This window comes from Eutrigla gurnardus, assembly GCF_963514095.1.
Source record: "Eutrigla gurnardus genome assembly, chromosome: 20".
In the NCBI taxonomy this organism is placed as follows: Eukaryota; Metazoa; Chordata; class Actinopteri; order Perciformes; family Triglidae; genus Eutrigla; species Eutrigla gurnardus.
This window is the reverse complement of record NC_139931.1, coordinates 7,284,178-7,310,833: the sequence shown is the minus strand read 5'-3', so window position 1 is coordinate 7,310,833 and position 26,656 is coordinate 7,284,178. Positions and strand designations below refer to the sequence as shown.

General features: G+C 45.0%; 6 protein-coding genes across 7 annotated transcripts; 5 read left to right on the top strand and 1 right to left on the bottom strand.

The window, feature by feature from the left end:
- The first annotated feature begins 321 nt into the window (after positions 1-321).
- pvalb5 (parvalbumin 5) lies at positions 322-2,847 on the top strand. The gene is made up of 5 exons (XM_084037116.1): positions 322-474; positions 950-1,026; positions 1,917-2,049; positions 2,351-2,460; positions 2,653-2,847. The coding sequence occupies exons 2-5, from the start codon at positions 966-968 to the stop codon at positions 2,673-2,675; spliced, it is 327 nt and encodes a 108-aa protein (XP_083893242.1). The 5' UTR covers positions 322-474; positions 950-965; the 3' UTR covers positions 2,676-2,847.
- A 1,601-nt stretch (positions 2,848-4,448) lies between these two features.
- On the top strand, positions 4,449-6,203 carry LOC311031023 (parvalbumin beta-like). The gene is made up of 5 exons (XM_084037115.1): positions 4,449-4,534; positions 5,186-5,252; positions 5,359-5,491; positions 5,614-5,723; positions 5,902-6,203. Exons 2-5 carry the CDS (start codon positions 5,195-5,197, stop codon positions 5,925-5,927), a joined length of 327 nt encoding a protein of 108 aa, XP_083893241.1. The 5' UTR covers positions 4,449-4,534; positions 5,186-5,194; the 3' UTR covers positions 5,928-6,203.
- A 1,259-nt stretch (positions 6,204-7,462) lies between these two features.
- Positions 7,463-9,134, top strand: LOC311031021 (parvalbumin beta-like). The gene is made up of 5 exons (XM_084037113.1): positions 7,463-7,589; positions 8,144-8,213; positions 8,310-8,442; positions 8,641-8,750; positions 8,844-9,134. The coding sequence occupies exons 2-5, from the start codon at positions 8,150-8,152 to the stop codon at positions 8,867-8,869; spliced, it is 333 nt and encodes a 110-aa protein (XP_083893239.1). The 5' UTR covers positions 7,463-7,589; positions 8,144-8,149; the 3' UTR covers positions 8,870-9,134.
- A 2,511-nt stretch (positions 9,135-11,645) lies between these two features.
- On the top strand, positions 11,646-13,695 carry pvalb8 (parvalbumin 8). Its single transcript, XM_084037114.1, has 5 exons — positions 11,646-11,931; positions 12,232-12,299; positions 12,630-12,762; positions 12,969-13,078; positions 13,386-13,695. The coding sequence occupies exons 2-5, from the start codon at positions 12,239-12,241 to the stop codon at positions 13,409-13,411; spliced, it is 330 nt and encodes a 109-aa protein (XP_083893240.1). The 5' UTR covers positions 11,646-11,931; positions 12,232-12,238; the 3' UTR covers positions 13,412-13,695.
- A 4,971-nt stretch (positions 13,696-18,666) lies between these two features.
- Positions 18,667-21,981, top strand: aimp2 (aminoacyl tRNA synthetase complex interacting multifunctional protein 2). 2 transcript variants are annotated; one of them, XM_084037107.1, is made up of 4 exons: positions 18,667-18,940; positions 19,974-20,192; positions 20,565-20,799; positions 21,120-21,981. In XM_084037107.1, the coding sequence occupies exons 1-4, from the start codon at positions 18,812-18,814 to the stop codon at positions 21,506-21,508; spliced, it is 972 nt and encodes a 323-aa protein (XP_083893233.1). In that variant the 5' UTR covers positions 18,667-18,811; the 3' UTR covers positions 21,509-21,981. The 2 variants fall into 2 exon arrangements, with proteins under 2 accessions (XP_083893233.1, XP_083893234.1); XM_084037108.1 differs by having other exon boundaries at positions 18,669-18,826.
- Positions 21,982-23,869: 1,888 nt separating this feature from the next.
- Positions 23,870-26,656, bottom strand: zbedx (zinc finger BED-type containing X). Its single transcript, XM_084037104.1, has 2 exons — positions 26,319-26,656; positions 23,870-25,992 (listed from the first exon to the last, which is right to left on the bottom strand). The coding sequence occupies exons 1-2, from the start codon at positions 26,517-26,519 to the stop codon at positions 24,274-24,276; spliced, it is 1,920 nt and encodes a 639-aa protein (XP_083893230.1). The 5' UTR covers positions 26,520-26,656; the 3' UTR covers positions 23,870-24,273.

Here is a 26,656-nt window from a genome sequence, read left to right as displayed (position 1 = left end):
AGAATGAAAGATTTTGCATTTCCTGAGTAAAACTGCTTGTTTTTTTATTATAATATATATTGTTTTTTTATTATAACATATATTGCATTAATAAAAACAATAACAGCATTAGTTGTTGTTGCAGCAGCAGTAAAAGCAGAAGTAAGACAAACATCATATGAGGAAAAAAATCCACATTCATTTGAATGATTATCATATTGTAGGGTCATTGTTTTCAATTGTATTTTTTTCTTATGCCTGCAAGTTTGCACAAGAATGTGAGTGAGAAGATTATCTGCTCTGATTAACTGATGAAGGAGGAGGAGGCATTCTGTGGCGTGGGGGAAATCTCCTTGGCTTTGAGGATAGATACGTCAGGTTGCTTCTTGCACTCCGGATCACGAAGCTGCAAGAGAGTGTTGGTGGCGAGCAAAGCAAGAGGAGCAGAGATCCGCGCATCACAGGCTCAGAGTGCAAAACCTCATCCGAAGCACGGTGAGTATCACGCTTTTTGCAAATTCATGTGGACAGTGATGGTTGCGTGATGATGGCTATCAGTTCTGTGTGTGTTTGAGCCCTGAAGCATCTAAATTCTTCCTCATTGATAAATTTAAAAAAGGATGGTCAAACCTCTTCTTCTGTTCATTCAAGTTGCAGCAACTTTCATTTTGTGAACCAAAGCTTGGATCATCAACCAATTCTCAGATATGATCGAATATATTTGTTTCTCTGAGAAAACGTTGTAACTTGTAGTCAAAATGGCACAGTCCTACCGATAAAAGGTACAACTCACCACCCTTTTCTGCCTTTTTTTTAGCCAGTGCTGATTTATGTGAAAACTACCCGTAGAGGAATGTTCATGCTTAATCTTTCCACATGTTTTTTTTTTTATCTGACAGCAGAAAAAACCTGCACCAATTTCATTTACTGTCACTTAGCATATACGTGCATGTGTGCTCACACCCCTCAGGCACCTACAGAGGACCATGGCATTTGCAGGGATGCTGAGCGATGAGGACATCAAGGCGGCGGTACAGGCTTGCCAAGGTGAGTCAGACGGGGGACGCACGCTCACACACAGGGAGACACACACTTTACATGCATCTAAGTGGAGTGAGTAAGTGAGTATAAATCACAGAGAGAAACAGACAAATATCCAGTTGCACTAGGGATACCTGCATGTGTTGTGTGTGGAGAGGGAGCCTGCAGGTAAGCCATACGGCAGGAGGGCAGTCACCACCCAGTCACGCAAAATATACAGCCGTCAAAGTACTTAATCATTTAGCTTGAGACATTATGTTTGCATGACAAGGCAGACACAGCTCAACCCCTCGGATGAATACCAAATGTCAGCGCTGATATGCCCTTAATTCAGGAGGATCCCTGTTTGTAATGACTCAGACAAAAGAACATTTTTGTTTTGCATGTTTTTAAGAAGTGATAAAATAGTAAAAGATATGTGACAAATCACCTGAGGTTCCTTTATTATAACATTATTCATTTTTAAATCAGAGTGTTCATCTTATAATTTCTCATTCTGTGGCTGCAAGTCGTATTCAGCAAATGCTTGTGCTGCACTTGGCGGTTCGACATCCAACATGAGGATTTCCGCCGTGAACAGCTCGATGAATAAAGGGCTTTTTTAACATTCAGGTTTGCATTCAACCCCCGTGGGCAGTATGCAGTGTTTCAATAGCATAATGACATAGCCTATAATGGTATATGACAGTGATGCGCTACGGGGTGTGTATTGGTAAATGTCATCGGTTGAAGAATGAAAGTCATCTGAGCGAATGAGTTAATGTGACATCTCTATTCAGTTCCTCACCATACTGGCTTCCTTGTCATTCTGTGATTGACCTCTCACTCCCACATCTGTCCATCTCTCTTGCTCACTTCATCTCTCTCTCTCTCTCTCTCTCTCTCTCTCTGTGCAGCTCCAGGCACGTTCGACTTCAAGTCGTTCTTTGCACAAGTGGGGCTGCGCGGCTCATCTGAGGCAGACCGAAATAAAGTGTTTAAAGTCCTAGACCAAGACAAGAGTGGATACATTGAGGAGGAGGAGCTCAAGTAAGTGCGTGTGTGCATGCGTCCTACATCTATGTTGTCGTCTCCCTTGTGATGGCCCAAAGGCAGAGGTCACTGTATGAATGGAGCAGCATTCCCACCGTGAATAAATTCAGTAATACACAAAGGGCGGGAGGGGGGGGGGGGGGGGATCTGGGGCGGGTGGGATGCTGAAAGAGTGAGTGATGGGGATTGAAACTGCTCACAAAGGCCTGGAGGGAAAGAAAATGACATCAGAGAAGATACTGTCTATGAAGATGGAAGTCTGAAGTTATCACTGATATTTTTTTGTGCCCCCCATCAGGCTGTTCCTTCAGAATTTCTCTCCGGGGGCGAGAGAGCTGACTGAGGCTGAGACCCGGGCTCTGATGGCTGCGGTTGATAGGGACGGCGATGGCAAGATTGGGATGGAAGGTGGGTGCTTGTTAAAACATCGGAAAAAGCCGTCAGCGGATGAGAAAATAAGCCATCCGTGCAGGGAGCTCTCCATTTCATAGTGCTGAAACGGCAGTCTAGAAATAGCAGTCCACTTGTTATATTGTATGACAAAGAGCAGTTTATGCTTCACATGAATCCATGACTGAATTTCCTTTTTCTCCCCCACAGAGTTCTGTGATATCCTGAAATAAAGAGATGAAGTTTTTTTTTTACCATGGCTGTCTTTCCCTATTTTAACGGGTTTCATATGGAAATCCTTTTTTTCCCCGGATTGATTGATGCAAAGACCAGAAACCTCAGATCTTCTCTACCCGCCTGCTGCTCTCCCTGTCGATGTGATACAATAAAGATGTTTGTTGGACAGACGGCTGTGTGTTTAATGAATCAGGTACCTGGAATGGGTTAATAAAAAGGTATTTGAGATGAGATATCACTGTGTGTGCTGCTCTTTTTTTCACCTGTGTCTCATATATACTTCACATGAACTGCTGTCGTGGCATCTGAGGCACTTGGACGTATTTCTGAGTATACCTGCTAAATCTACCATAAAAGTAAAAGATGACTGACATGATGAGTGCCTGATCAATCAGAAGAGACTTTTCACCACATGGTCTTGCACAAAGACATGCAGCAGCTGCTATAACAAGTCAAAATGCCAGCTGAGAAACTCTGGTTCACTCCTGCAAAGTTGCAATTTGACCACTTTGGAGAAAAGAAAATAGAATTTTAAATTGATGGGACTCCTCTTCAAATCTTGGGACCCATAAGGCTCTTCCAAATAATAACAATAATAATAGTTCTTCTCCTTATAGAATCATTACTGCCTTCTGCTGGACGGATTTCGAAGTCGTTCAGGTAGAAGCAGGCTATCTATAATACTTAATACAGGCTGAGATGAGTGATTGAGGTCTAGAGGACCCGCAGGTTAACAGTTTGGGTTTTGCGGTTCATAAAAAGGTCGTAAAGGCCACAAAAAGCACATCCATCACCCGCGCGTCGCTGACGCGTCGCGTTTCTGTATCCGTATTAATAAAGTTGTCAATGCGCGAGGGGGGAAAAGGAGCTGAGCCGACGGCGGCACAGCGGCGCGAAAATGAGCTGTAAAGTTATTGCTAAGTTGTTCGCGCAAACACACAGCGCACAAAGCCCAGTGTGAACGATCGGTGCATCGCCTACTAGGGAGAAGGGGACCCGGGCCCCGGAGCCCGGAGCCCTGTCCCTGTTTGGCCCGCTGGGTTCGCGTGAAACTCGACTTAGATGGTTCAGATGAAGCATATGGAAATGTACGGGAGCCTGTATGTGACAGATCATTAGTCTCTCTATCATTTCGAGATCACCTCGGGTAAGAGTTGTCTTACCCGGCTTCAGATGCAAGAATCAAAAGCCTGACTAACTTGGCCTATGAGCTCATAACTGAGGAGAACGTCAACTCTCTGGCAAATAAGCGAGCAATTAAGGAAATAACATGCTTGCACGTGTATCAAATAATGCTATTAAAAATCAAATATGTCATACAGTTGTGAATATTTGACAGATTCATAGGCACACTATATATATACTATATAATCATAATATATAATATAATACTATATTTGAATGGGCTATTTGCTCATTTAGAAAGTGGACAGGCGTCATTTGGCTTTCTTTCCCTTTTCCTCACAAACCATATTAGGAGATAGGAGCCGCGGCCCACGTGTCCAACTTTAACACGTTTCATTTCGTTTATATCCTCGGATGAAACTCAACAACACCGGAATCGACACCGTGGATGTTTTTAATCGCGTTTTCCCGGGAAGTCGGCGCTCGGGTTTCCACTCGTCCCTATAGGCCTCCGGCGCACATGGACGCATCCTTCGACGTTGTTCGTCTAAAAATAGGTCGAGACTACTTGACACATTTTTTCGAAACCCATGCATCTTGGCACCCGATACCGAGACTCAAATCTCTGTAAATGGTGTTGCTCAAGGATATATAAGAGAGATGGGGAGCCGCTGGAGGCATTCGCTCTCGAGTCCTTCTTGGTTTTCACTCGCCTCAACGCAACTCAAAGGTGAGTGGGATGTGGGGGCCCCGCAAGCAGAGGCTTCTGGCACGTTACTTGGGAGGAGAGGGGACTCCGACGAGGAGATCCCACATGGACTATATTATCTGTAGGGAGACATGGAACCAGCATAGAGAACGCTACACGGACCACAGGACCCCTCAGTCAGTGCGCAAAGGAGACCCGAGTGTGGCCGTTTGGTTTCAGAGGACCAGCGTCTGTGGATGATAACTGCGCGGATGAATCAAACGGATGAGAAACGTTTCGCTGGTTGCGTCGTGGCATTGATTCGCGTTGCTTGATTTGGCCACAGTGGGAGCATCATCTATTACGCGTCATAGTGCCTGAACTGGCTCTTAGCCCTTTAAACAGAAAACATGTTATCCTCTCCAATAGTGTGACTAAACTTTTAATCTCTTGTGTAGCAAAATGAGGAATAGCCTGATGCATGATTTTTTGAGGTATTTTAGGATTTTTAGGTTTGATGAGTTGTGATTTCAAAGCCTCTGAATTCCTCTCCAGAGTCACTGTATTAATGCATCAGAGTAGGAGAACCTGCCAAATACAACATACCAGTAATATAAAGAATGACATTTGCAACGCCTGCTGTTTGGGATGTGTTTTCACGAATCCTGAACCTTGTCTTCTTTCCTCCCTCAGAATAAAAAAATGCCTTTCGGGTGCCTCAGTGACGCTGATGTCAAAGCAGCTCTGGACGGCTGCTCAGGTGAGCTTCAACACACACACACACACACACACACACACACACTTTATCCTCATTATTATTATTCGCTCTGTCTGGGTGCTGATGGTGTTTACATGTGTGCTTCCAGCTGCCGACTCCTTCGACCACAAGAAGTTCTTCAAGGCATGCGGCATGTCCGGCAAGTCCGCCGATGAGGTGAAGAAGGCCTTCGCCATCATTGACCAGGACAACAGTGGCTTCATTGAGGAGGAAGAGCTGAAGTAAGACCCTCAAATCACACCTGTTCTGTATTTTGGAAAATAAACATTTCCCACTTTACTGCACCGTATAGTCTTATAGATGATAGTGATTTTAACTCCCACTGTTTTGTCCCCATCGTCAGGCTGTTCCTGCAGAACTTCTCTGCTAGTGCCAGAGCACTCACCGACAAGGAGACCAAGGCTTTCCTCGCCGCTGGTGACAGTGATGGTGATGGCAAGATCGGAGTCGATGGTAAGAGATCTGTCTTTTTTCCTCCATATTCGAATGAAGCAGAAAACCTGGAGACCCGAAATCAATCTGCATTACAATGAAATGATCATCGATGAGGTCCAGCTCATAAATCACCTCTATAAGGAACCTAAAGCATCTTGTTCTCTATACTCATGCTGGTTTCGTTCTTCTTTCACAGAGTTCGCCCAGATGGTGAAGGCATAAATTTCCATTGACCAAGATCCACTTCTTTTTCATGGAAAAACTGCGAAAACTCCTCGTGCGATTCCGTAACCACCAGCTGGAAGAATATTTTTTTATACCTTATTTATGAGTTGCCTGCGGATGATTTCTCAACATGGAACACATGTTTCACCATGAATGTCACTGATATGTGTTAAATGTTCTGAGAAAATGCCTTGTGCATACTGTACAACACCATCTGCACTTTTGAGGAAGAGTGAAAAACCAGGAATAAATACTCTTTTTGGTGTAAAGTCATCTGCTTCAGGTCAGTCGTCTCTGTTGTTGCTCAGCTGCTGCGTTTCAGCACAGCGCTTTTGATAATGGGTTAATGGGAAGGGGGGCCAAACACACTGGGAGTGGCCCCGCCTTGCTCATATACATCCTGGATCCAGGGAGGTTTGCAACGGAGCGCTGTCACACATAGTCGGTTTGTTCCGAGGTCCGATTCTCCACCAACTGCTGACAAGTCAATTAGATGTAGATGTGCTGTGGCAACAGGAGGGCTATTAACAGCTGCTGTTGCATCAGCAGCTCTTCTGAATCTGGTGCAGACGCGCAAATCTTTAGCGGTCTGAGGGATTTCCTCGTGTTTAGAATGTGTCACCTTTAATCGGGTAATATTCTAAATACATTTCTAAGCACAGAAATACATTTAAACTGGTTATCTGTCATATGTAAAAACAAACTGCAATTCAGCATTTGTAAACTCTCAACCCTATCAGATGACACCCCCAGCTTGTTACCATCAACCAGCGGTCAAAACAGACAGATGGTGACAGTCTGCTCCAACTCAGACCTCACAGGGCAGTGCTGCCACCTGCAGGTCAAAGCTATTATCAGTATTATAAGTATTATAAGATGAGACAAGATGAACCACTCAGAATATCCTTCTCTTTTTTCTTTTCTTTTTGTTTTACTTTGGAGGACGAGACTGCTTTTAAACATTGTAAGGCCTTAGAATAAAACAAATGATAGGCTACTTCCAAAAAATATTTCAGCCCACTTTGACTCATCTGAACATATTTTATAGTCAAAATGGGACGTGAAATGTACATTTAGCACCATAACTATGACTGCCACTTGCTTCATTTCACTAGATTCATCTGACAAAAGACAAATTAAGAAACCTACTGATGTGACATGTGCGGATTGTGGCACAAATCTCCTTCAAAAAGTAAGAAAGCAGGAATACAATATTCCATCAATGTGTCAGGCAGAGAGGGGAAACAACCACCTCGTTAATGCATGCATGCTCGTCTTGTATAGACTTGTGTGTTGCCAGCAGCACTTCCAATTCGCCCTCCTCAGCAGAGCGCAGACCTATTCTTAGCGTTGGAGTTGGGTGAGAGAGGGAGGAAGGGAGGAGGGGAGAGGGGGGGGGGGGGACATTAAAGACTTCTTCAAACGCACCTTTTAAGCGTCTTCATTTGTGAAACTTAAAATAGACCCCCTTCTCTCTCTCTCTGGCTTGGGGATGAATTTTCGCCACCCCCTCCTCGGCGGTGTCAGTTAACTTGTGCCTCGGATTTCGATGGAGTGAAACTATAAAAAGGTCACCGGGAGCACCGGGAAGATCACTGCAGTCGACTCGAGTCCTTGTCTGTTATCATCCGTAGCCTACAAAGCAAAGAAACCACCGAGGTGAGTTTGAATGACAGCTGGAGGAAAGGAGACTCGGGGGGATCTACGGCATCTTTCAGAAAACACACAAAAAAACGTTTAATGTGGACTTCAAACGATGCAGCATCCAAAGAAATGATTTTGTGGGGGCTTTTTTCGTTTCTTTCTTTCTTTTTTGTTGTTGCGGGAGCTGCATGAAGACATGGATTACTGGTCAGACCTCCCAGCATCGATAGAGCTGTAGTAGGGAACGTGTGTCCATCTCAGCCTCTTGAGATGGATTTTGGAAATCGCAGCATCAAACCACTCCTGGACTCGTTTGAAATGTTGAAATCTATTTCTATTCCATATTGGGATGATCAACAGGGTTTTGAAATTGTTTATTTTACGTGTTTGCAACCAAGCAAAGAGTGGTGCTGTTAATGATAACGTTATGTCGTCTCATGACTTATTTTGAAAGATAAAATAAATATGGATTAAGTGAACATAATAATACGTGATGCACTTATTGCTAATAATGAGAATCGGTCCGTGCTTTTAAAGCAGCTGTAACAATCACTTGTATTTGATTTCAGATCAAAATGGCCTTCGCAAAAGTAGGACTGAAGGACTCCGATATCACTACAGCCCTGGCTGGGTGCAAAGGTGATTTTTTTAAAGTTACACTTCCATACAAAATCACAATCCCCCTCGCTTTGTGTTTTGGGCCGTCGGTGTGTGACAATGTGCATTCATTTTCAGACGCGGGCACATTCGACCACAAGAAGTTCTTCCATGCTTGCGGCCTGTCCAGCAAGTCCAAGGATGAGGTGAAGGCGGCCTTCGCAGTCGTTGACCAGGACAACAGTGGCTTCATTGAGGAGGAGGAGCTGAAGTAAGACACACATCAAACCAGTCTAGGCAAAAACACATTCTTGCTTCTGCTGCATTACATCAGTAATTGAACGGATGATGTCATGAAGGGACTATTTCCCCCCCCCCCCCTATGCTTTAAATTGCATGCCATGTGGACGGTGTCCCGGCTGATGGGAGCTGGGGGACCCTGAACTAACCACCGGCTGTGTTTCCGCAGGCTTTTCCTGCAGACCTTCAAGGCAGGTTCACGCGCCCTGACAGACGCCGAGACCAAGAATTTCCTGAAGGCCGGAGACTCCGACGGTGACGGCAAGATTGGTGCCGACGGTACGGCCTCTTTCCATTGCCAGCATTCTCTGGAGGCTTTTGGCGGGAAATAGACCCTTTCATTAACCGTGTGTTTCCTTGTCTCCCCCGCAGAGTTCGCTCAAATGGTCAAGCAATAAAGTGGCAACTGACCAACAACACCTGATGGAACAACAAAGCCCACGTTGACCTCCCCCCGTTTTCATCTGAATTTTTATACATTTGCTTAAGAGACGTTTCCTCCTATGCAACACACTGTCCAAAAAAAAAAAAAATGATTGTGAATGTCGCTCGGTTGTGTTCATGTCTTAAATATGAATTTTGCTTACTGTAAAATCTATTATGCACTTTCCAGGTACAAACGGTTGAAAAAAAAAGAATAAATATTCTTTTCCTGCGGTCTTATTTGGCTTTCATTCTGGGATTTTTGTGTCTTTTCAATTAATTAGCAACAACTTACACACACAACAAAGCAACCCCCCCATCTCTCTCTCTCTCTTTCTCTCTCTCTCTCTCTCTCTCTCTCTCTCTCTCTCTCTTCAATAAACTCAAATACAATTTGGGTTCTTTTGGCAAGAAAAAGCAAATATACATCTTTGGTGCCATATAAAGGATAATAGTTATAATACAAACTGGTGATGAAATAGCCCACTTAAAGGTTGAGTATGTGATTCTATTCAGAAACACTTTCTGTTAGATTACTTGAAATCCTCATAACATACCGATAGCAATAAATAAATTACATTCTCTGACATAAAATAATCAAAAAAATGTCATCTGTGCCCGTGGCAGGACTGTAAAAACCCCGTCCAATCAAAAAAGTCAGGCCGGAGAAAATAATTGGACGACCTGCCTGTCTGTCAATGCTTACTTCCTGATTGTGGCACACTGTATTCTGGGGGAGCGGCTTCGAATGGAGGTCTGAACGAAGGGGGCGGGACTTTTTCAGTTCGGCGATGCGTTCAAAGTCAAAATCTCTGTGGTTTTTCCAAATGACCTACTCTGCCTTTAATTATCTCTCTCTTACACACACACACACACACACACACACACACACACACACACACACACACACACAGTTTGTGTTTCTGAGATGTGTAGGCCTACTACTACTGTATGCAGCTCCATCCTGCAGCCACTAGATGGAGTCACGTCCATGAACAGCAGAGGTTGAAACAGACTCACACAATAAAGTAAATTATCTGGTGAATAAAAACGACAAAACAACTGTTTGAACAATTTAGTTCCTCACTTTAAGCCTTTGGGAAACTCCTCATGCATACAAATCTTCTTGAAACTATTGCTTAAAAATGTTTTATTGAATGTGATTAATCAACTATTATTCTACAAAACAATGCAGTGAATCTTATGAACTTTACATATCATTCCATTGTATTTTAAGAAAAAAAAAACATTGATTATTAGACTAAGATTGACATCCAAAACAAAAAACTGAACAGAGGGGACCGTCCTCTCGGCCGATCCATAAGTCCAGCAGTGAGTCTCCTACAGAACATGAGCAAATGTAAATGAATAAATGATCGGCCCGTAACAGTATCGTCTGCGAGGGATCACCGTGGCGCGTGACATCATGCAGGTGGGTGTAGAGTGCTCCTCTCTTTTTCACACACACATTCTGGAGCAGATGATTGAGTTTCTCGCGAGTCCATCTTCACGAGGAGCCTCGCTGTCGGACGTCGCTTGTCGAGGGGCCCCGTTAACAAGTCGGTTCAGGAAGGGCGGGGAATGACAAAATGACGGAGACACAAGCTTTAACTCATTAATGAAAGACGCCAATGAATTAAACAAAGAGATACCGTGTACGTACACGGTGTGTAAAAACTCATGTCCGAAAAGAAATAAAACACCACTTATAAGGAAATAACATTAAAGATAATGAGAATATGATGAGGTGACAGACTCTCAGAGGTTCCATGGTGTAATGGTTAGCACTCTGGACTCTGAATCCAGCGATCCGAGTTCAAATCTCGGTGGAACCTGATTATTTGCGCCTCTGAAAAGTTGATCAGAAATCATCTTGACAATCTTTCCTCGTGATCCAACACAGTTTTCCTCTCTTTGCAATCTGCTGCACACCTTCACACCAACAAAACCAAATAACCTTGCTTTCCTGCTCGCTGCTGCGGTCAACGCTCTCCCAGGAATGTGCTTAATGACCCCTGCATCCCACCGCCCGGGGCCACAAGCGCCCTCGGAACAGACAACCCCTGTTTTTTTTTTGTTGTTGTTTTTTTGCATGGAAAGTGACCAAACAGGACAAATGATCAAACTGCAGTATGAGTGACCTCTGACTGCTATGTGCCTGTATTTCAATGCTGCGCGTGGATCATTATGCATCATCATCACCATCAAGGCGGGATGGGACACCGAAAGCAGAGGGGTGACCTCGGGTCCCTTAATCAGCACTGTCGACGAAGCGAATCAGCAAGACTGTCCGCTCGTCAGTGCGAGACGGCAAGAAGGTTATAAAGCGTAGTATATAATAATCCGAACCCCTTGAAGCTGACCTCTCAGGTGACCCAGGAATCTCACATACGTGTGTCCTGCATTGACACACACAATAAATAATACAACACCTATTTATTTCCCATAACTCGCCTCTCATGCAACGACAGGGGCACAGTTGCAGTTGGATGTGGCTCAGATGTGCTCGTTTTGGGATTGCTGCCTGTAAAAGGATATCTGCATGAAAGGGTATGGGTGGGGTGATGAGGAGAGGAGGAGAGGAGGGGGGGGGGGCAGAAACAGCAAGAGAGGGAGAAAAGGAGAGAGAGAGAGATTGCAGTTACATTACAGCCTCCCTGCATTTACTCTCCTGTATAATTCTAAAAGGTGAGAGGAGGAGGGGCACGGGGAGGACAGGAGGGAGTGGTGGATGGGGGGGGGGGGGGGGGGGAAGAAGGCGCGTTTTAACTTAATTTGCTATTTCCAAGGGTGCCATACAGATGTCCACGGTCCGGTCTCTCTGCCCCTGGGCGTTATAAATAGTAAAGGTTAATTAGTTAGCTGGGAAATTGGATCAGGGGCGGGCAGTTAGAATTTGATCCACAGACAGGTAACTCAAGCAATCCCTTTTGTCGCTGCAGTCAGACCTATATAAATCCTTCCTTGACGGACAGCAGTCACCACATCGCTTACCTCTGTGCTGGATCACCGACCGGACGAGAACTCCCCAAACACGGTAAGGTGCAGCGTGGATTCAGAGAGGTATGCGCTTCTGGCTGGTGTGTTTGTTTGACAAGATTATGCAGGGACGGATTTTCTGGCATTCAGAGCACTAGAGTGTCTATAATGGCAGGTGAGATGCAGAATCTGCTGGATGAGACAGTGTTAGATAATTTGAAAAAAGGGATTATTATTGGCAGTTCTCAGTGTGTTGTCACCTGGACACACTCTCCTCTCCATCAGTGTCAGGTGAGAGGGTTTGCTACTATACCTGGCTAAATGTGTTAATAATTCACCATGCTTGTTCCTCCTACAGGAATAAAATGTCGCTCTCATCTATCCTTTCCGCTGAGGCCATCGACAGTGCTATCAAGGACTGCCAAGGTATCGTCTTCCACCAATATCATTATTTCTCTCTGTAACGCAGAGAGATCTCTTTTATTTCTATACAGTGTTTCTGCTGGAGCCTGCACAGTCAATAGGGCTGTCTCTGTAACTTAAGGTACAGGCTTAAAGCTATTATAACTGATTTTATGAGCAGCAACTGCTAAAGAAAGAGAGCAGAAACTGCCATTATTAATAAAATTGTGCTTTTAAATAAGTTTTACCTCCTGGGCAAGAAGGCTAAGTCTCACATTGTCTCTAATAAACTGGTATTAATTCTAGTTTGAACACTTATAATTGTAATTCCTGCTCTCCGTATTCCCCCTCCAGCACCAGACTCCTTCTGCCCCAAGAAGTTTTTCCAGATGTGTGGCCTCACCAAGAAGAGCGCCCAGGATGTGAAGAAGGTCTTCGGGATCCTGGACAATGATGGCAGCGGTTTCGTTGAAGAGGATGAGCTCAAGTGAGTGAGCAGTTGTTGGTTTTTTTTTTTGTGCCCAGGATCTAAAGGATCCTCAAACGGGATCTCATTTTCATGATATTGTTGCACAACAAGAGACTAGAAGTTGTATTTTCTCTGGACAAGTTGGACCGGAGAAGTGCTTTTATTGCAGAAGCTACGTGTCCAGGTTTCCCTCTAACTTGACGTTTTGTCTCTGTGTACGGCAGGTTTTTCCTCCAGAGGTTCTCCTCCGGGGCTCGTGCTCTGACGGACAAGGAGACGAAGGAGTTCCTGCGAGCTGCTGATGACGATAGCGACGGCCGGATTGGAGCAGACGGTGAGTGGACCCACACCTATCTGATGTGCCCATTATGCATTTATTTTTTTGCTTGAGTTCTCGAGTCGTCTGGTTGTTCAGGCTGCCATATATATTCCAGTATTATAGTCAGGTAGATTTAATTGTTACCTGCTTCAGGACGTGGAACACATTTTTAATCGTACAAGTATTCAAAGGTGACACCTGGACATGATGTGTAATTTTTATATTTTAATTAGACAAATCATGTGGATGGTGATGTTTTCAGAGCACAGTGGCAGTTAAATGTAGACCCACCACCTGACTCATATTGTCCTTTTCTCCACAGAGTTCCAGGCTATGGTCTTGTCCTAAACAAATGGACTCCATTTCTCCAACTCAATCTGACCCCCCCCCCCCCTGCTTCAAGGGCTCTCCTAGTTTTATTCAATCATTTTCCATCTTGTTAGATAAAAACTTTGACTTTTTTTTTCTTTTTTTTGCAAGACTCGCTCCGGTCCACAGACCATCCACATTCACACAATGATTTCTGTTTTTTTCCCCTTCCTTTTTCATATGTTTTAGGCAGATCATAAAGCTGTACCAAATTAATGTAACATTCCCCAAAACACTGAGAAAATAAAAGAATAAAATCCAAATTCTGTGACTATTCTTCATTATTTCTATTAAATGTCTTAATGTTTCTGTACGTCTTCTACTCAAATGTTGAGATGACGCCTGAGATGACACAGGGGAAATATAGAGGATGAATGTGTTGAAATGTTTCATATGCACAGGACGGACTAATTAACCCTTAGAAGGTGGAAATCCATATATGTACACACTGTTCCAGCGGTGCTTATGAACAAAACAAACACAAAAGCAAACACAAAGCCATTTTCTTCACAAAGATGGTAAATAAAACCTAATGTCAGACAGCGTCCAGGGGTTTTTGGTTGACAGTACAGGTGTGTGTGTGTGTGTGTGTGTGTGTGTGTGAGAGAGAGAGAGAGCGAGAGAGAGAGATTATAGATTCATACAGCTCGCGCAGGGAAAAAGCAGAGAGGGTGACCTTGATGACCACCTGAGCGTCACCGCGCCTGGATCGAGTGACACCTGACCTCAGCTTTGTAAATAAACCCAGCTGAACCTCGGTGCGTCTCAGACTGGAGCGACGAAACACACACACACGCTCACACACACCGATACATTAGCAGAAATCAAATATGAGATCAGACACAGACGTCTCTTTGTGTGTATGTGTGTGTGATGCACTGGAGAAGATGCAGACTCTGCACAATGAGGATGCTGGTCGTACATGTACTCCTTTGCCAGGTCGCCTTGATAGAAGAGGAACGTCGAATGATTGCACTCAGGCAAACTCTCAGACAGAAGATTTACCATCTCACAGCTCTGCATCCTCCTTCCAGGAGACTTTAAATAACACACAGCTTTTTCATGCTCTGCAATCACAGGATTCACGGGATTAAAATTAACAACCACTTGACTATTTCCCCGCCCACTGGAGGCACCAAAAAATACAGACCACGCGTCCTTGCAGCGGTTCCAACTTGGTGTCATTTCAATCACCCGTATATTACAGGGAGAACCTGACTATTAGAGCAGACACCTGCGACTCAGAACGCCGGGGCATACCCTGATATTAGCACGAGGTCGCCGTCACCGGTGTAGGATCAGGATGTCATACTGCTGCTTGATTGGTGTGCTGTAATAATGAGGTTCTCAGAGTGCTCCTTACTGCCTCTGTGTGTCTGGACATATTACTATTACTGTCGCTGATATAAATTATGAAGCCGTATCGATTTATTTGTATTTTAACATGTTGAAATCAATAACCACTTCAAGCAATATCAGTTGATTTTATACATTGTTGCCCATTGAGTTGGAATATTCTGTTTTCAGACACAATCCTCCGTTTATTCCTATTTAAATGCATCAGTAATCACTTTTGATGAGGTGCAATGATTACATTGTGTGTCCCAATTACCCAGGTGAAATTAATTCATGCATAACATGTGTTTGGTGCTAGAAAAGACAAGACATTTGCAAATGATTCCAACTTCATGGGTATAATTAATAAAAAAAACTAAGAAAAAAGCTAAAAAAAGTCATGAGCGAAACCAAACGCTGCCTTTTATTATAACTCAAACACACCTCCTGGCTGCAGTTTGCTTTTCATGTATTAATGCATATTAGAGAATGTTGATCAAACACACTCGGATTAACAAGCTCTAATGTGACACGGCACTGAAAGTGGGACAGGGTTGGGGAAGCCAGTCGGTAACACAAGCCACTGGTCACACAATGAAGCAGTGACCCCTGAGGGTCAGGAGAAGTGAGTGGTTAACAGGAAGGAAACGTGAGCCAACAGGTCGACGCTGACTACTGGATGTGCTGCAGTGGGACAGCAGTACAAGATACTGTGACATGCAGATTACCTGGACTCAAGGGCGGAGGGAGGGGAAGAGAGGGAGGGAGTTTGGCTCCGTTTCTCTGTAGTAGATCTGACAGCCAGCAGTCCTGGTGGGCTGACGATCTGAGTAAAAGGCAACATTCTGTTCATGTGGGACTCACTGCCATGAGGGGGTCTCCATATTCATTCACTGTAGAGGTTTTAAAAGATAGCTCTATCATCTGTCAAGAGCTAAAACAGCTATTTAGATTTATCAGCTGCTGGACTTTTTTTAACGTTATATTTGTGTTTTTAGATTTTCTTTTCTATAGTGCTATTATTATAATTATTATAATTATTATTATTATTATTATTATTATTACTATGTGATATATGTTGGTCTGTCATTTCGTGTGCTCTTTTTTGTAAAGATACTTGAATTTCCCATACATGTTTAAAGCAGTTCTCTAACATTTATTCTGTTGATGGAAATAAACGGTCCAGCTAAATATAGTAAGTCTCGTATTTGTATTAACCATGTATTTATCATGCCATTAGAGGTAAATGTATTTTGGGAATGGGGAATATTCTTTACGCTATTACCTATTTTAAATGGTCTATTAAGGGAATAAAAAGGGAGTTTACAAAAAAAAAATACAATAGGAATGTCAACAGGGCTACAGGTGATAGTAGTAGTAGTAGCAGTAGTAGTAGTAGTAGTAGTAGTAGTAACAGTAGTAGTCACCCTGAAATGTAAGGATGCAGCATTAGGTAACAAACAAAGGATTGACTTCTCGGAGGAGCAAAGCAAGTCAGGGAACTGAACTTTTACTTCCGTTTAACCGCTTTCATACTGAAACAGTTAGCGTGACAGCTGATATTTGTAGGCCCAACAACACGCAATTGGTCTGGATGGGCACTTGAGGATGGACACATAGGCCTCGCCTGCTTGTCTGCTTGGCACTTCAATAATTGATGCCCTCGCTTCATTGTCACCAAAAACTCATATCAAGAAAGGAGTGTCAGGCTCACCTTACTGATTAAGTCTGAGTGAAACTTTAATGTGGACCCCGTCTTTAACTGATAGCAAAGCCGAGTGCTCCAGTAAACGAGGTGAAGGGAAGTCGAACCGCGGTGCCGCCGGCGTCTGCTGCGAGAAACATCGTATTTTGACTAACTCCCTCATTCTTTCGGAGCCTGGTGGTCTCAGAGCTGTTGCTACCCGATAGTCTGAACAGGGAGGAACATCGTGAAAGATTTAACTGCCGTGTTAGGAGGACTGAATGGGCTTTGTGAGCTCTGTGCAGGAACTCTATCCATAATGCAGGGGATGACAGCACTGCCTCTGTTCCCCAACAAGCATTAGTCCTGAGCCTCTGCGTATGATGTCTGCGTGCAGCTTCCCTTCATTAATGAATGATAGGCCTCACATATCAATGGCCACTCCTGACACACGCCGGGGCGATCGTGGAAAGGAGATTTCTAGAAATCTATTTCCACCCTGCCTTGAGCGTTTTGTTTACATTTCTGCTAATTGGGGATTTTATTCCGTTTGCAGGTAAAAGCCACACCCGGGCTAAACCCCTGAACAGCTGTCACGTGTGCTGACTCGGCCCTCAGACGGAGTAATGATTGTCGTGAGGCGGTAAACAGGTACTTTGTGGACTTTTCATAATGAGAAGGCACGATCAGATAAGATGACGGGAGTCACAAAGTTAATTCAACTGTAACGGAGGCAAACTGTTTGGCTGGAGAGGAAAACGGAAGGATGTTTGTGTCTTACAACATCCATAAATTCCACAAAAGCCCATTTTATGATCATATAAGCTGCATTTGAAGCAAAGTTTGACTATCTGGGAGTATTTCTTGCCTTTAAGCAATTGCCAAGCAACCAAGTTACGACTCCCAGCTAGGAAATAGTTTGTCACATAACTCCCTGAAAAACTACAAATAATTGTTTTTACAGGTTAAACAAAATAGTCATCAATTAACATGGTATATCTGCAAATATACCGTGTTGATTGGTGAACTCTGCTAGCAACTGATGGTCCTGGCCTAGATGTTCCAGCCTTTGTGCTAAGCTAAGCTAACCAGCTTCTGTCTGTCCCTTCATATTTAATGAACCATTATGATGGCGGAATCAGTCTTGACATCTGCCAGAGAGCGAATAAGTGTATTTCCCAAAAAGTGTCAAACTACTCCATTGTAAGTAAAGTTCTCATTGCATCAGTTCACACACTGTTTATCCAGTCAGTGAGCCAGTAAGACTGCATCTGACAGTACCCACAAGGCCGCATGTCACTCTCCACCCTACACCCCCTCCCTATAGCCGTGTTCCTACATCATTTAAAGAACTACTGTGAACTGTCAGCTCCCTCTGTAGTCTCAGTTTCTACCTCAGGTCTTACTCTGGCCATCAGATTACCTCAGCAGGACTCCCTCCCCACTCCTGCTTACTGCCAGACTTACACAAACGGTGAATTATTCAGGGTTAACAAGCTGTTAGAACTGTAAACTCAATTTTCATTAAACCTCAGGGAAGGACAGGATGTGGTTCAAGTGTGAAACAGTACCGATCCCTCTGATGGAGAGTTGACAGAGAAGAGGGAGAGTAAAAGGGGAACATGACAACGGAGAGCTCGGTATAAGTCACGGCCTCTTCAATTGCTTCCGTGTAAAGGATTGGGTTGCCAGGTTTGATTGAATCAAAAGATCAAGTTTGACTGAATAACACAGGCTAAACTGAGCTAATTCATTTTAATCAGTGTTATAGGTTGATGGCCTTGCGACTGAAGCAGTCCGATTTGAAAAACATATATTTGGCCATAAAAAATCACAGAGATGTCAGGAGGGACACAAATTAAATGACTGATCTTTACTAGCCTACTGAATGCAAACATGATTATTTCACAACGTTTAGTTATGATTGAGTTGTTAAATCCATACTGTATGTATGACCAACTCCTCTGCCAACTGTTGACCTCCTGCACTCACTGTGATGGGATGTGAGAAACTATACTGTGGCGCCCTCTAGTGCCCGTGGAATGACACGACAAAATAATGATAAATAATGATGATAAACAAATGAATAAATAAAAAATATACATCGATAAAATAAAAAAGCTCAATTTGCTACCTTAATCCCAAAAGAATTTGTGAAACCACCGGCTTTTACTTGTCACCGGATGTGACGTCACTGCGGCCTCTTTCCTGCACGACCGGTGCGTCGGTAGACGGGAGCCGCCGCTGCTGCTGCTGCTGCTGCTGCCTGTCAACATCACAACCTCCCCCGCCACAGAAGACGCCTGTGTCCGGGATTTAGTTTTTATTTTTAAACCGTTTGTGTCTAGCTGTCCTCCGCCATGCCCATGTACCAGGTAAAGCCCGTGTGTGGGAGTCCCGTAAAGGCTGATTTACCAACCTGCATGTACAAGTTACCAAATATCCACACGCAGCAAGGGAGCAGCTGCACCTCTGAACACGCGCTTCAGGTAACTGGTAACTCATTTAATTTCGACACGGTTGAATTATTATTTTTTTCAACCGGTTAGTTTTCATTTATGCTCTCTGCAGTTCGTTTTCGCATCGATACAAACGCATCTCGCGCGGTCTGTTAGCGTTAGCTGGCGTTAGCCGAGCTAGCTAGCCAAGTTAGCGCGTGCGGGGAGGGGGGGTAGCAGCATAGCAGCAACCTCAGTTTCGGCTGATGCAACACTGTCTCTCCACTGCCCAACCGTTTAAATGTGTTGGGATGGTTGAGTAGCTTGTCAGAGGCAAGCTTCAACAAGGTTAACATGGTGGTGAGTGTTGTACGTAGGAGACGGTTCCTACGTCGCTTTACAGCTGAGCCCACTGCTCCTAGACGCTGAGAGGGATGAGAGGTCACAGGGGTCACACTCCATCTATGTGACGGTTGAGATGAAGTGCTGTAGTGGTGGAATGTAATTTAACGTTACTGCATTTGCTCAAGGCCTACTCTTACGTTATTTAAATACAGTGTTGTTTATTTTACTAGTGCACTAAATGCCTCAATGGTCCAGTTTATTGTGTATTTGTTATTCCACTGCATTAGTCTGTCAGCTAGGAATAGTGACAAATTTATTTATATGTGCCCCAACAACAACTACAGTAAAATACTACAATTTTAATTCTCTAAATAATAGTACTTATGTACATTTTGCTGATGTTGCATACTATTACTACTATTAAATAGTATTTTTTAATGCAGGACCTTTACTTCTGTGTGTGTGTGTGTGTGTGTGTGTGTGTGTGTGTGTGTGTGTGTGTGTGTGTGTGTGTGTGTGTGTGTGTGTGTGTATGGATTATCTTAAGACTGCAGATATGGTAAATATGTTCTCAAAACTGCCTCCGTTATCTTTGCAAGAACAGTTAAACGTAGAGACACCAGATAACATCCAGCTGCTGCAGTGTTGTGCTCAAGTTAATTTAATAAAGTGAAAGCTCACTCTATCGAGTCCGTTTTGTGGTTTTAGCCAAATTGAGTGATGCTCTCTGTGTCCCCAGAATGGCGAGGTGGACCCGGCGGTCAAAGCTCTGGAGGCCAGACAGGATGAGATCCTGAGAAAGCTGTATGAACTGAAGGCAGCTGTGGAGGGCCTGGCCAAGACGGTGACCACCCCAGATGCAGATCTGGACCTGACAGTCAGCAGCAGCCTCTCCTCCCTCAGCCCCAGCACTACAACCTTCAAAGGCGTCACAGACCTGGACTCGTTATTGGGAAAGGTGAGAAACTGGACTTTATTCAAGTGAATAGGGTGTTTATTAGTGACGCCAGAATTTATCCTACATGAACCTTGTACTTGCAGGATAGGTCTTGTTCTTGACATACTGGCTGCATTCTCTCTGTGGCAGATGTTTACCTGATCTCACACATCATAGCTGTCATTAGAAGTTATAAATACCACGCCAACCTGCACAACCTGCACAACCTGCTCATATTGGAATTTGTTCTTAAGCACAAATGTTGGTGTGGACTGCTTACGCCCTGATTATGCAGGCTCTGTTGGCGTATTTCAAATAGAAAAGTCTTCTAATACCTTATTTATTTTTGGATGATGCACCTAGTTACCTCCGTTTTCTTGTTTATGTCACAAGGACCTCGGTGCTCTCCGTGACATCGTCATAAACGCCAACCCGGCGCAGCCACCCCTGACCCTGCTGGTGCTCCACAGTGTGCTGTGTCAGCGCTATCGGGTGCTCTCCACCGTCCACGTCCACTCCTCCGTTACCAGCGTGCCGCCACAGCTCATGTCCTGCCTTGGCCCTCGCCATGCAGACAGTTACGCTCGCCAGATGTTCCAGCTGGGCTTCACACTAATATGGAAAGATGGTAATGTACAAAGCTTGTAGTAAAATATAGTATTTCCGTGCAATATCTGAATCTGTTAGATTCTGGTGCTGCTTTTGTTTTAAACATTTATTTATATGGCAGCTTTTTCTTTTTTAATTTCAGTACATTTATTATCAAGAACAAAGCTTTGCAAATATTTAATGTGATTTAAAAATCTTTTCTAAAAATCAATTCTATTTCTAACCATTAAAAGCTTTGCGTTAATGTTCAATAACTGGCATTTTGACATGATGTGGATGGAGTAAATACTGGCGCCCTTGTTTACCAGGAAACATATCTATGCTTTGCACAATTCACAGTCCCAAAGCCGCAGATGAAGTTCAGCGTCCAGAACATGTGTCCCATCGAGGGTGAGGCCAACGTGGCGCGCTTCCTCTTCAAGCTGCTGTCTCCCTACCCGAGTGATCCCGCTCTCGCCACGCTGGTGGACAGCTGGGTGGACACGGCTTTCTTCCAGCTGGCTGAGGGTAGCGCCAAGGAGCGGGCTGCTGTCCTACGGGCCCTTAACTCCTCTCTGGGCCGCGAGCCCTGGCTGGCCGGGCCGGAGTTCTCCTTGGCCGATATCGCCTGCTATTGCTGCGTGCTGAAGAGTGGCTCCGCCTCCTCCACTCCCACTAATGTCCAGCGCTGGATCAAGTCCTGTGACAACCTGGGCCACTTCTGCCCTGCCAAGCAATTTCTGAAGTGACTGGGGCCGTCCCGGCATCAGACACCAGAAGGGTGTCTTACCTGAGCAAAGTGAGAGAAGGGCATTAGAATATTAAATATCCCAGCTATGTCTGGAACATCCTCTAATGCTTCCCCTCTTCCTGTTATATATCACTAAACTGACAAAGACGCGGTAGAAGTAGTGTGGTTTACGGTTCTTAAGGGTATCTCTCCACCATGCTGCTTTTGTAGAACAGAGATGCTAAGTCTATTTTTTTGCAAGGGAGGAAGCATGAGGGGGCTGTAGAGACAAGTGCTTGGTGATGGATTAAATCAAAGGTACTGACAGAAGTAACACTCTCTGTACACCTTCCACCCACTTTGTGCCTAACATGATCCTGGTCTAAATGTGTGTGCTGACGGGGTATTACTACTTGTTTACAAAAGTAATACTTTGCACCATTTTGTTTTATTGAAATCATTAAAACTTCCACTTTGGATCAATCTTTGAAACGGGGCCTTTTGGCGGTTTGTTTTATTCGACTGTGTGACCGCTTTAAAAGCAAGTGAGCAGTGGTAATTTCATGAAGTGCCCCTCTGTGTCCAACAGGTGGCAGAGCTGTCATTTGTAGTTTTGTGATGTCATTCTTTAGCCTCACTCACCTGCTGATCCTGTCCAGAGTCACAGAGCTGCACTTCATCCTCATCTCTGTACAGGAATTGGAAGGTAGGGAGACTAAATCAAATAGATCTCTACTCTATCAGTGACTATCAGGGGGGGGGGGGGGGGGATCCCCTACCCGCCTAGTGCTCCAGTGTTCTGCTGAAGTCAGACAGATTCACTCTGCAATTTACAAGATTGCATGGATGCAAGCTAGAGCAGTCACCTAGACTATACGCCCTTTGCACACACATCACCAAGGCTATTATAAGGTTAACAGTAGGGCCACTCAACCACTAAGTAACTACACAACCACGCCTTGCAACAGAATATCTATTGCACACACACACACACACGTGTCGCTGTGCAACTATTCTCCAGCAGGTCTCGCAATTAACGGTCAGCGTACCGAGTCAGTTTTTGATGGTGTAACCAGGATATCAGGGCAGAAAGAAATCGATAATAAGATTATAAGCTACACATTTGCAACAAACCCAACTATGTAAGAAGACCTTACCAGAAACAACTGGGTATTCAATGGCAATATAAGTGGAAACGCCTGCAAAAATGTCTTATTCTTTTGAGTAATGAATACTATTTGATAAAGTAATATTTTAAAAGACAATTGCAAATCACACTATCATCTACGTGTCAGCCAATTAACAAGTTCCTTATTGGCTGTGGGTTTCTGCACGGGGACAAAGAGACACGTTTAATGAATTAAAAAAGATTCCTGCACCACTGTCACTTGAACTCACTTCATCGGCACAGAAATTCAGAAAGAATTGCTACAGACAAACGGCACCATGCAGGTTGTGTCATACATATGAAGGCGGTTAGCTTTCACCATGGAGAAACATGGTGAACCGGATACCAGCAACACCACCTGGTAAGCATACGAGTTAGGATCAATGAGCTCCTCCAATGCAAAAACATGCACAATACGTTCTCTAATATAAATAATAGGTTGTTATGTTCTATATGTTTGTATCCCTAGTTTAACTTTCAAATGTGATGTCATCCAAAGACAACCAGTTTACTCTATTTGAACCTTTCTACTTTTCATGTGAAACTCTAGTGTTGAACTGGTTGCATGCCTGTATCGTATCTCTACACACGTAAACAACGTCCTCTTTCTGCAACCAGTTGTTCAAGCTGTTTTTTCCCCTTATCAGCTCATGTGTTGAACAGAATCCCAATCCCCCGTCTCCCAAGCAGAATAGACTTTGGAGCAGTGGGGGCAGTTCCACGGCAGTCCGCAACCAAGGAGTTTCATATCTCTATTGAAATCTCTCTAGTTTCTACAGGCAAAGTCAAAGAAATACACACAGAATATATACACATATATACACTCATGCAATGATGTTGAAAAGAAGAAAAGGCAAATCCCGGGAAGATACTTACTCTCTCGGGGGGTTTGGTATCCTCAGAAGCGTCGTGTTTTTGACAGCTTGAGTCCAAACTGTGTATGAGAGCGTTTGTATGCTCTTCAGGCAGCTGTCGAGACGAAAGCTCTGAATTGACAACTGGCCGCATGGCAAGGAATACACTTGGGACTCTGCATGCTGGAAGTTTGTGTGTCCTCTCACACACACACACACACTCAGGCTTCTTTGAAGCAGTATCAGTTGATGCACTTAGGCGTACATGCAGATAAGGCAGTCGATCCCAGCCAGTCTCTAATCCACTGGTTTTCATTTAACAAGAAAGGCAAGACACAGACAACAAAAAAAAAGCTACTTCCTTGTCTCTTTATATATGATATAAAACACACAGACAGGAGAGGCATTCTCACTGAGCACCTGTAGAAAAAAAACAAACTTAACTGAAAGACATCATCACTTCAGTTTAACCCTGTGGCTACTTCAAAATCACAACAATAGCACAGAGAGAAAGATGCCTTTTGTTAGTATATTCAGTCATCGAATGTCAGTCCATGATTGTCAATTAAGAGATTTTCATTAGGCCGTTCAGGAGTGGGAGACGTACGCTTTGCTTTATCAAAACCGATAAAGGGAAGAAAGAATATTAGAAAACACGTGGGCTAAATTGTCTTTAATGAGATATCGCTCAGGAGTTTTCTGTTATGATTTTTTTTTTTTAGCACGTGTGGTTTGATTCGGCGTCAATTAAAAGCCTGAGAGTTATTCACTGGCAGTGAGCAAAGTACACACGTGACTGTTGTATCTCAAAAGCTGAATGCGTTCGAAGTAGTCGTCGGTCAGGAAGTTCCTCTGTGACGTCACCAGGTTGCCCTTCTGGCTGAAGAGGCGCTGGACGGGCGCCGTGGACGGCAGCGTAGTGTTGTATTTGAGGAAAAGCTGCTTCACCCGGGGGAAGTCCTGAAGGCACTCTAGGCTCTTCCCCGTCCCTTCAATGTACTTGCGGATCTCCTCCGTCACCCCCCGCTGCTGCAACTGAACGGCGGGCTTCACCGACCCGTAGCTGAAGAAGTCGTCCTCCGACTCGATGGTCGACGAGTTCCGGCTGGTGTTGGCCTCGGCGATGTTGCTGGGATCCATCTGGGACGCCTCCGTCGCCAGCAGGGAGCACATCTCCTCCCTGTCGGAGGCCGCCATCCACCACAGGCGGAACTGGGGAGTGGTCGCCGTCGCGATCTTCGCCTCCGTGCTGGCGAACAGCTCCTGGAACCGCACGTCGATGGCCACCACGATGGCGCTGATGACGTCGGCGAAGTAAGTCGCCGAATCCTTCTGCTCTTTCAGCTTGTTCTTCAGACTGAGCACGGTCGGGATGACCAGGCCCAAGTAGCACTTCTGCTCCGCCTGGAAAAGTTCAAGGGCAAAAGCGAGCGGGTGGAAGACGGTCACGTACTCCTTGAGGAAGGCCATCTCCTCCGGCTGCAGGCGCAGGACCTCCAGGCGGGCGCACAGCTCCGTCAGCTCCCGCTCCGTCAGCGAGACGATCTTCTGCATGGCACAGTACTCCACGTTCCAGCGGATGACGGAGGGCACCACGAGGGCCATCTTCCCGATCTCCTCCGCTGCGTCCATGCCCACCTGCAGGTGGTGGCATTTGCTCCACAGGGCGTTCACTTTGGACATGGTGCTGTAGTGGAGCTGGCACATGGGCCCCTGCGACATGGACTGCCAGAAGTCCTCCGTGACGATGAGCTCCAGGGTGTGCGACGCACAGCGCTGCACGGTGGGCAGGAACAGCAGCATGTCCTGCTCCGGCTCGCCCTCCAGGACGGCGCTCACGTTCTCGTAGAAGCCGATGTCGTCGTCGCTCTCGGGGCTGTCCACGGCGAACTCCTTGAACACGCTGATGAAGGGGCTGCCGTTGTCCGTGACCGTGGTCTGGACCTTGCTCTCTATGTTGTACGCCACGTGGATGTCGTGTATCCGCCCGGCGATGGTGTCGTGCGTGATCCGGCCTTGGAGCCGGGCGAACCCCAGGGCGGCGGATTTCCTCTCCAACGTTTGCTTGTCGATCCAGTGGCAGGTCATCCCGAAGAAGCTGCGGTTGTTGGCCGTCCAGATGTCGGCCGTGGTGCACACGTACTGGATGCTGCTGAGCTTGGCCATCAGCTCCTCCCGCATCCTGGAGAAGCCCTGGTCCACCTTTGTAAACAAGGTCACCCTGTCCATGGACTTTAGCCCTTCAGTCAAGCCTGAAATCAGCTTCCTGAAGCCGGGCTGCTCGAGCACGTAAAACGACTGGCAGTCCTCCACGATGAAGGTGAAGATGAGCTCGTCGATCTTCGCCTGGGTCATGCACTTGGAGATGATCTCCGCTTTGAGCTTCTTGAGTTGGCAGTGTCTGCTCTCCTCTCCGTTGTGCTCTTCTTTCTTCCTCCCCCTCTTGACGTCAGGCCTGGCTTCACAGCCCAAGTGTGTCCTCTGCAAGACAAAAAAAACGCCCCACAAGGGTACATGTTAGTGTGTTGGTTCGGTGCCATCTGCATGTTCTGACTTTTCCATTAGTTTACAAACTTCATTATGTTATGATAAAACTCAAAATGCCACTTGTTAAAAAAAAATAAAAAAAAATCCTCCAGCCCTCCAGCAATTTGAAAATAAAAGAGTCTCCAGCGCCACGAGTTGGTGATCAACATGCAGCTAAAATGTAACGTTAATCATCACGAGGTATTCATTCATTGACTCGCTCAAACACTCAACTGACGGCTGCGGGGACTCGTTCCCGGAAACCACCGCGCGCGACTTACGTCTAAATGCTTCTTTAGATTTGATGTGGAGGTTTTCGACGTGGACAGCAGGTTGACCCTCGGCAGACACAGATTACACTGGACGATGATATTTTTCCCTTGATCTGCCTTGTACGTGAAATGGTGGCGATAACGCCAAGTGTGCATGGCCGACTTGGTCTCGCCGCTGCCTTCATGGTGGTCAACATCCACTTCGGACATTGTCTCTGCCGCTTTCGACGTCTCGAAATGTAATTAAAGTATCGTAATCCGAATTAGTAATCGTGATTACACGTAATGTAACGATGGCGGCAGAGAAATCCTCATGAAAAAGGGGCAGGCCTTTGTTCAGATGTTGC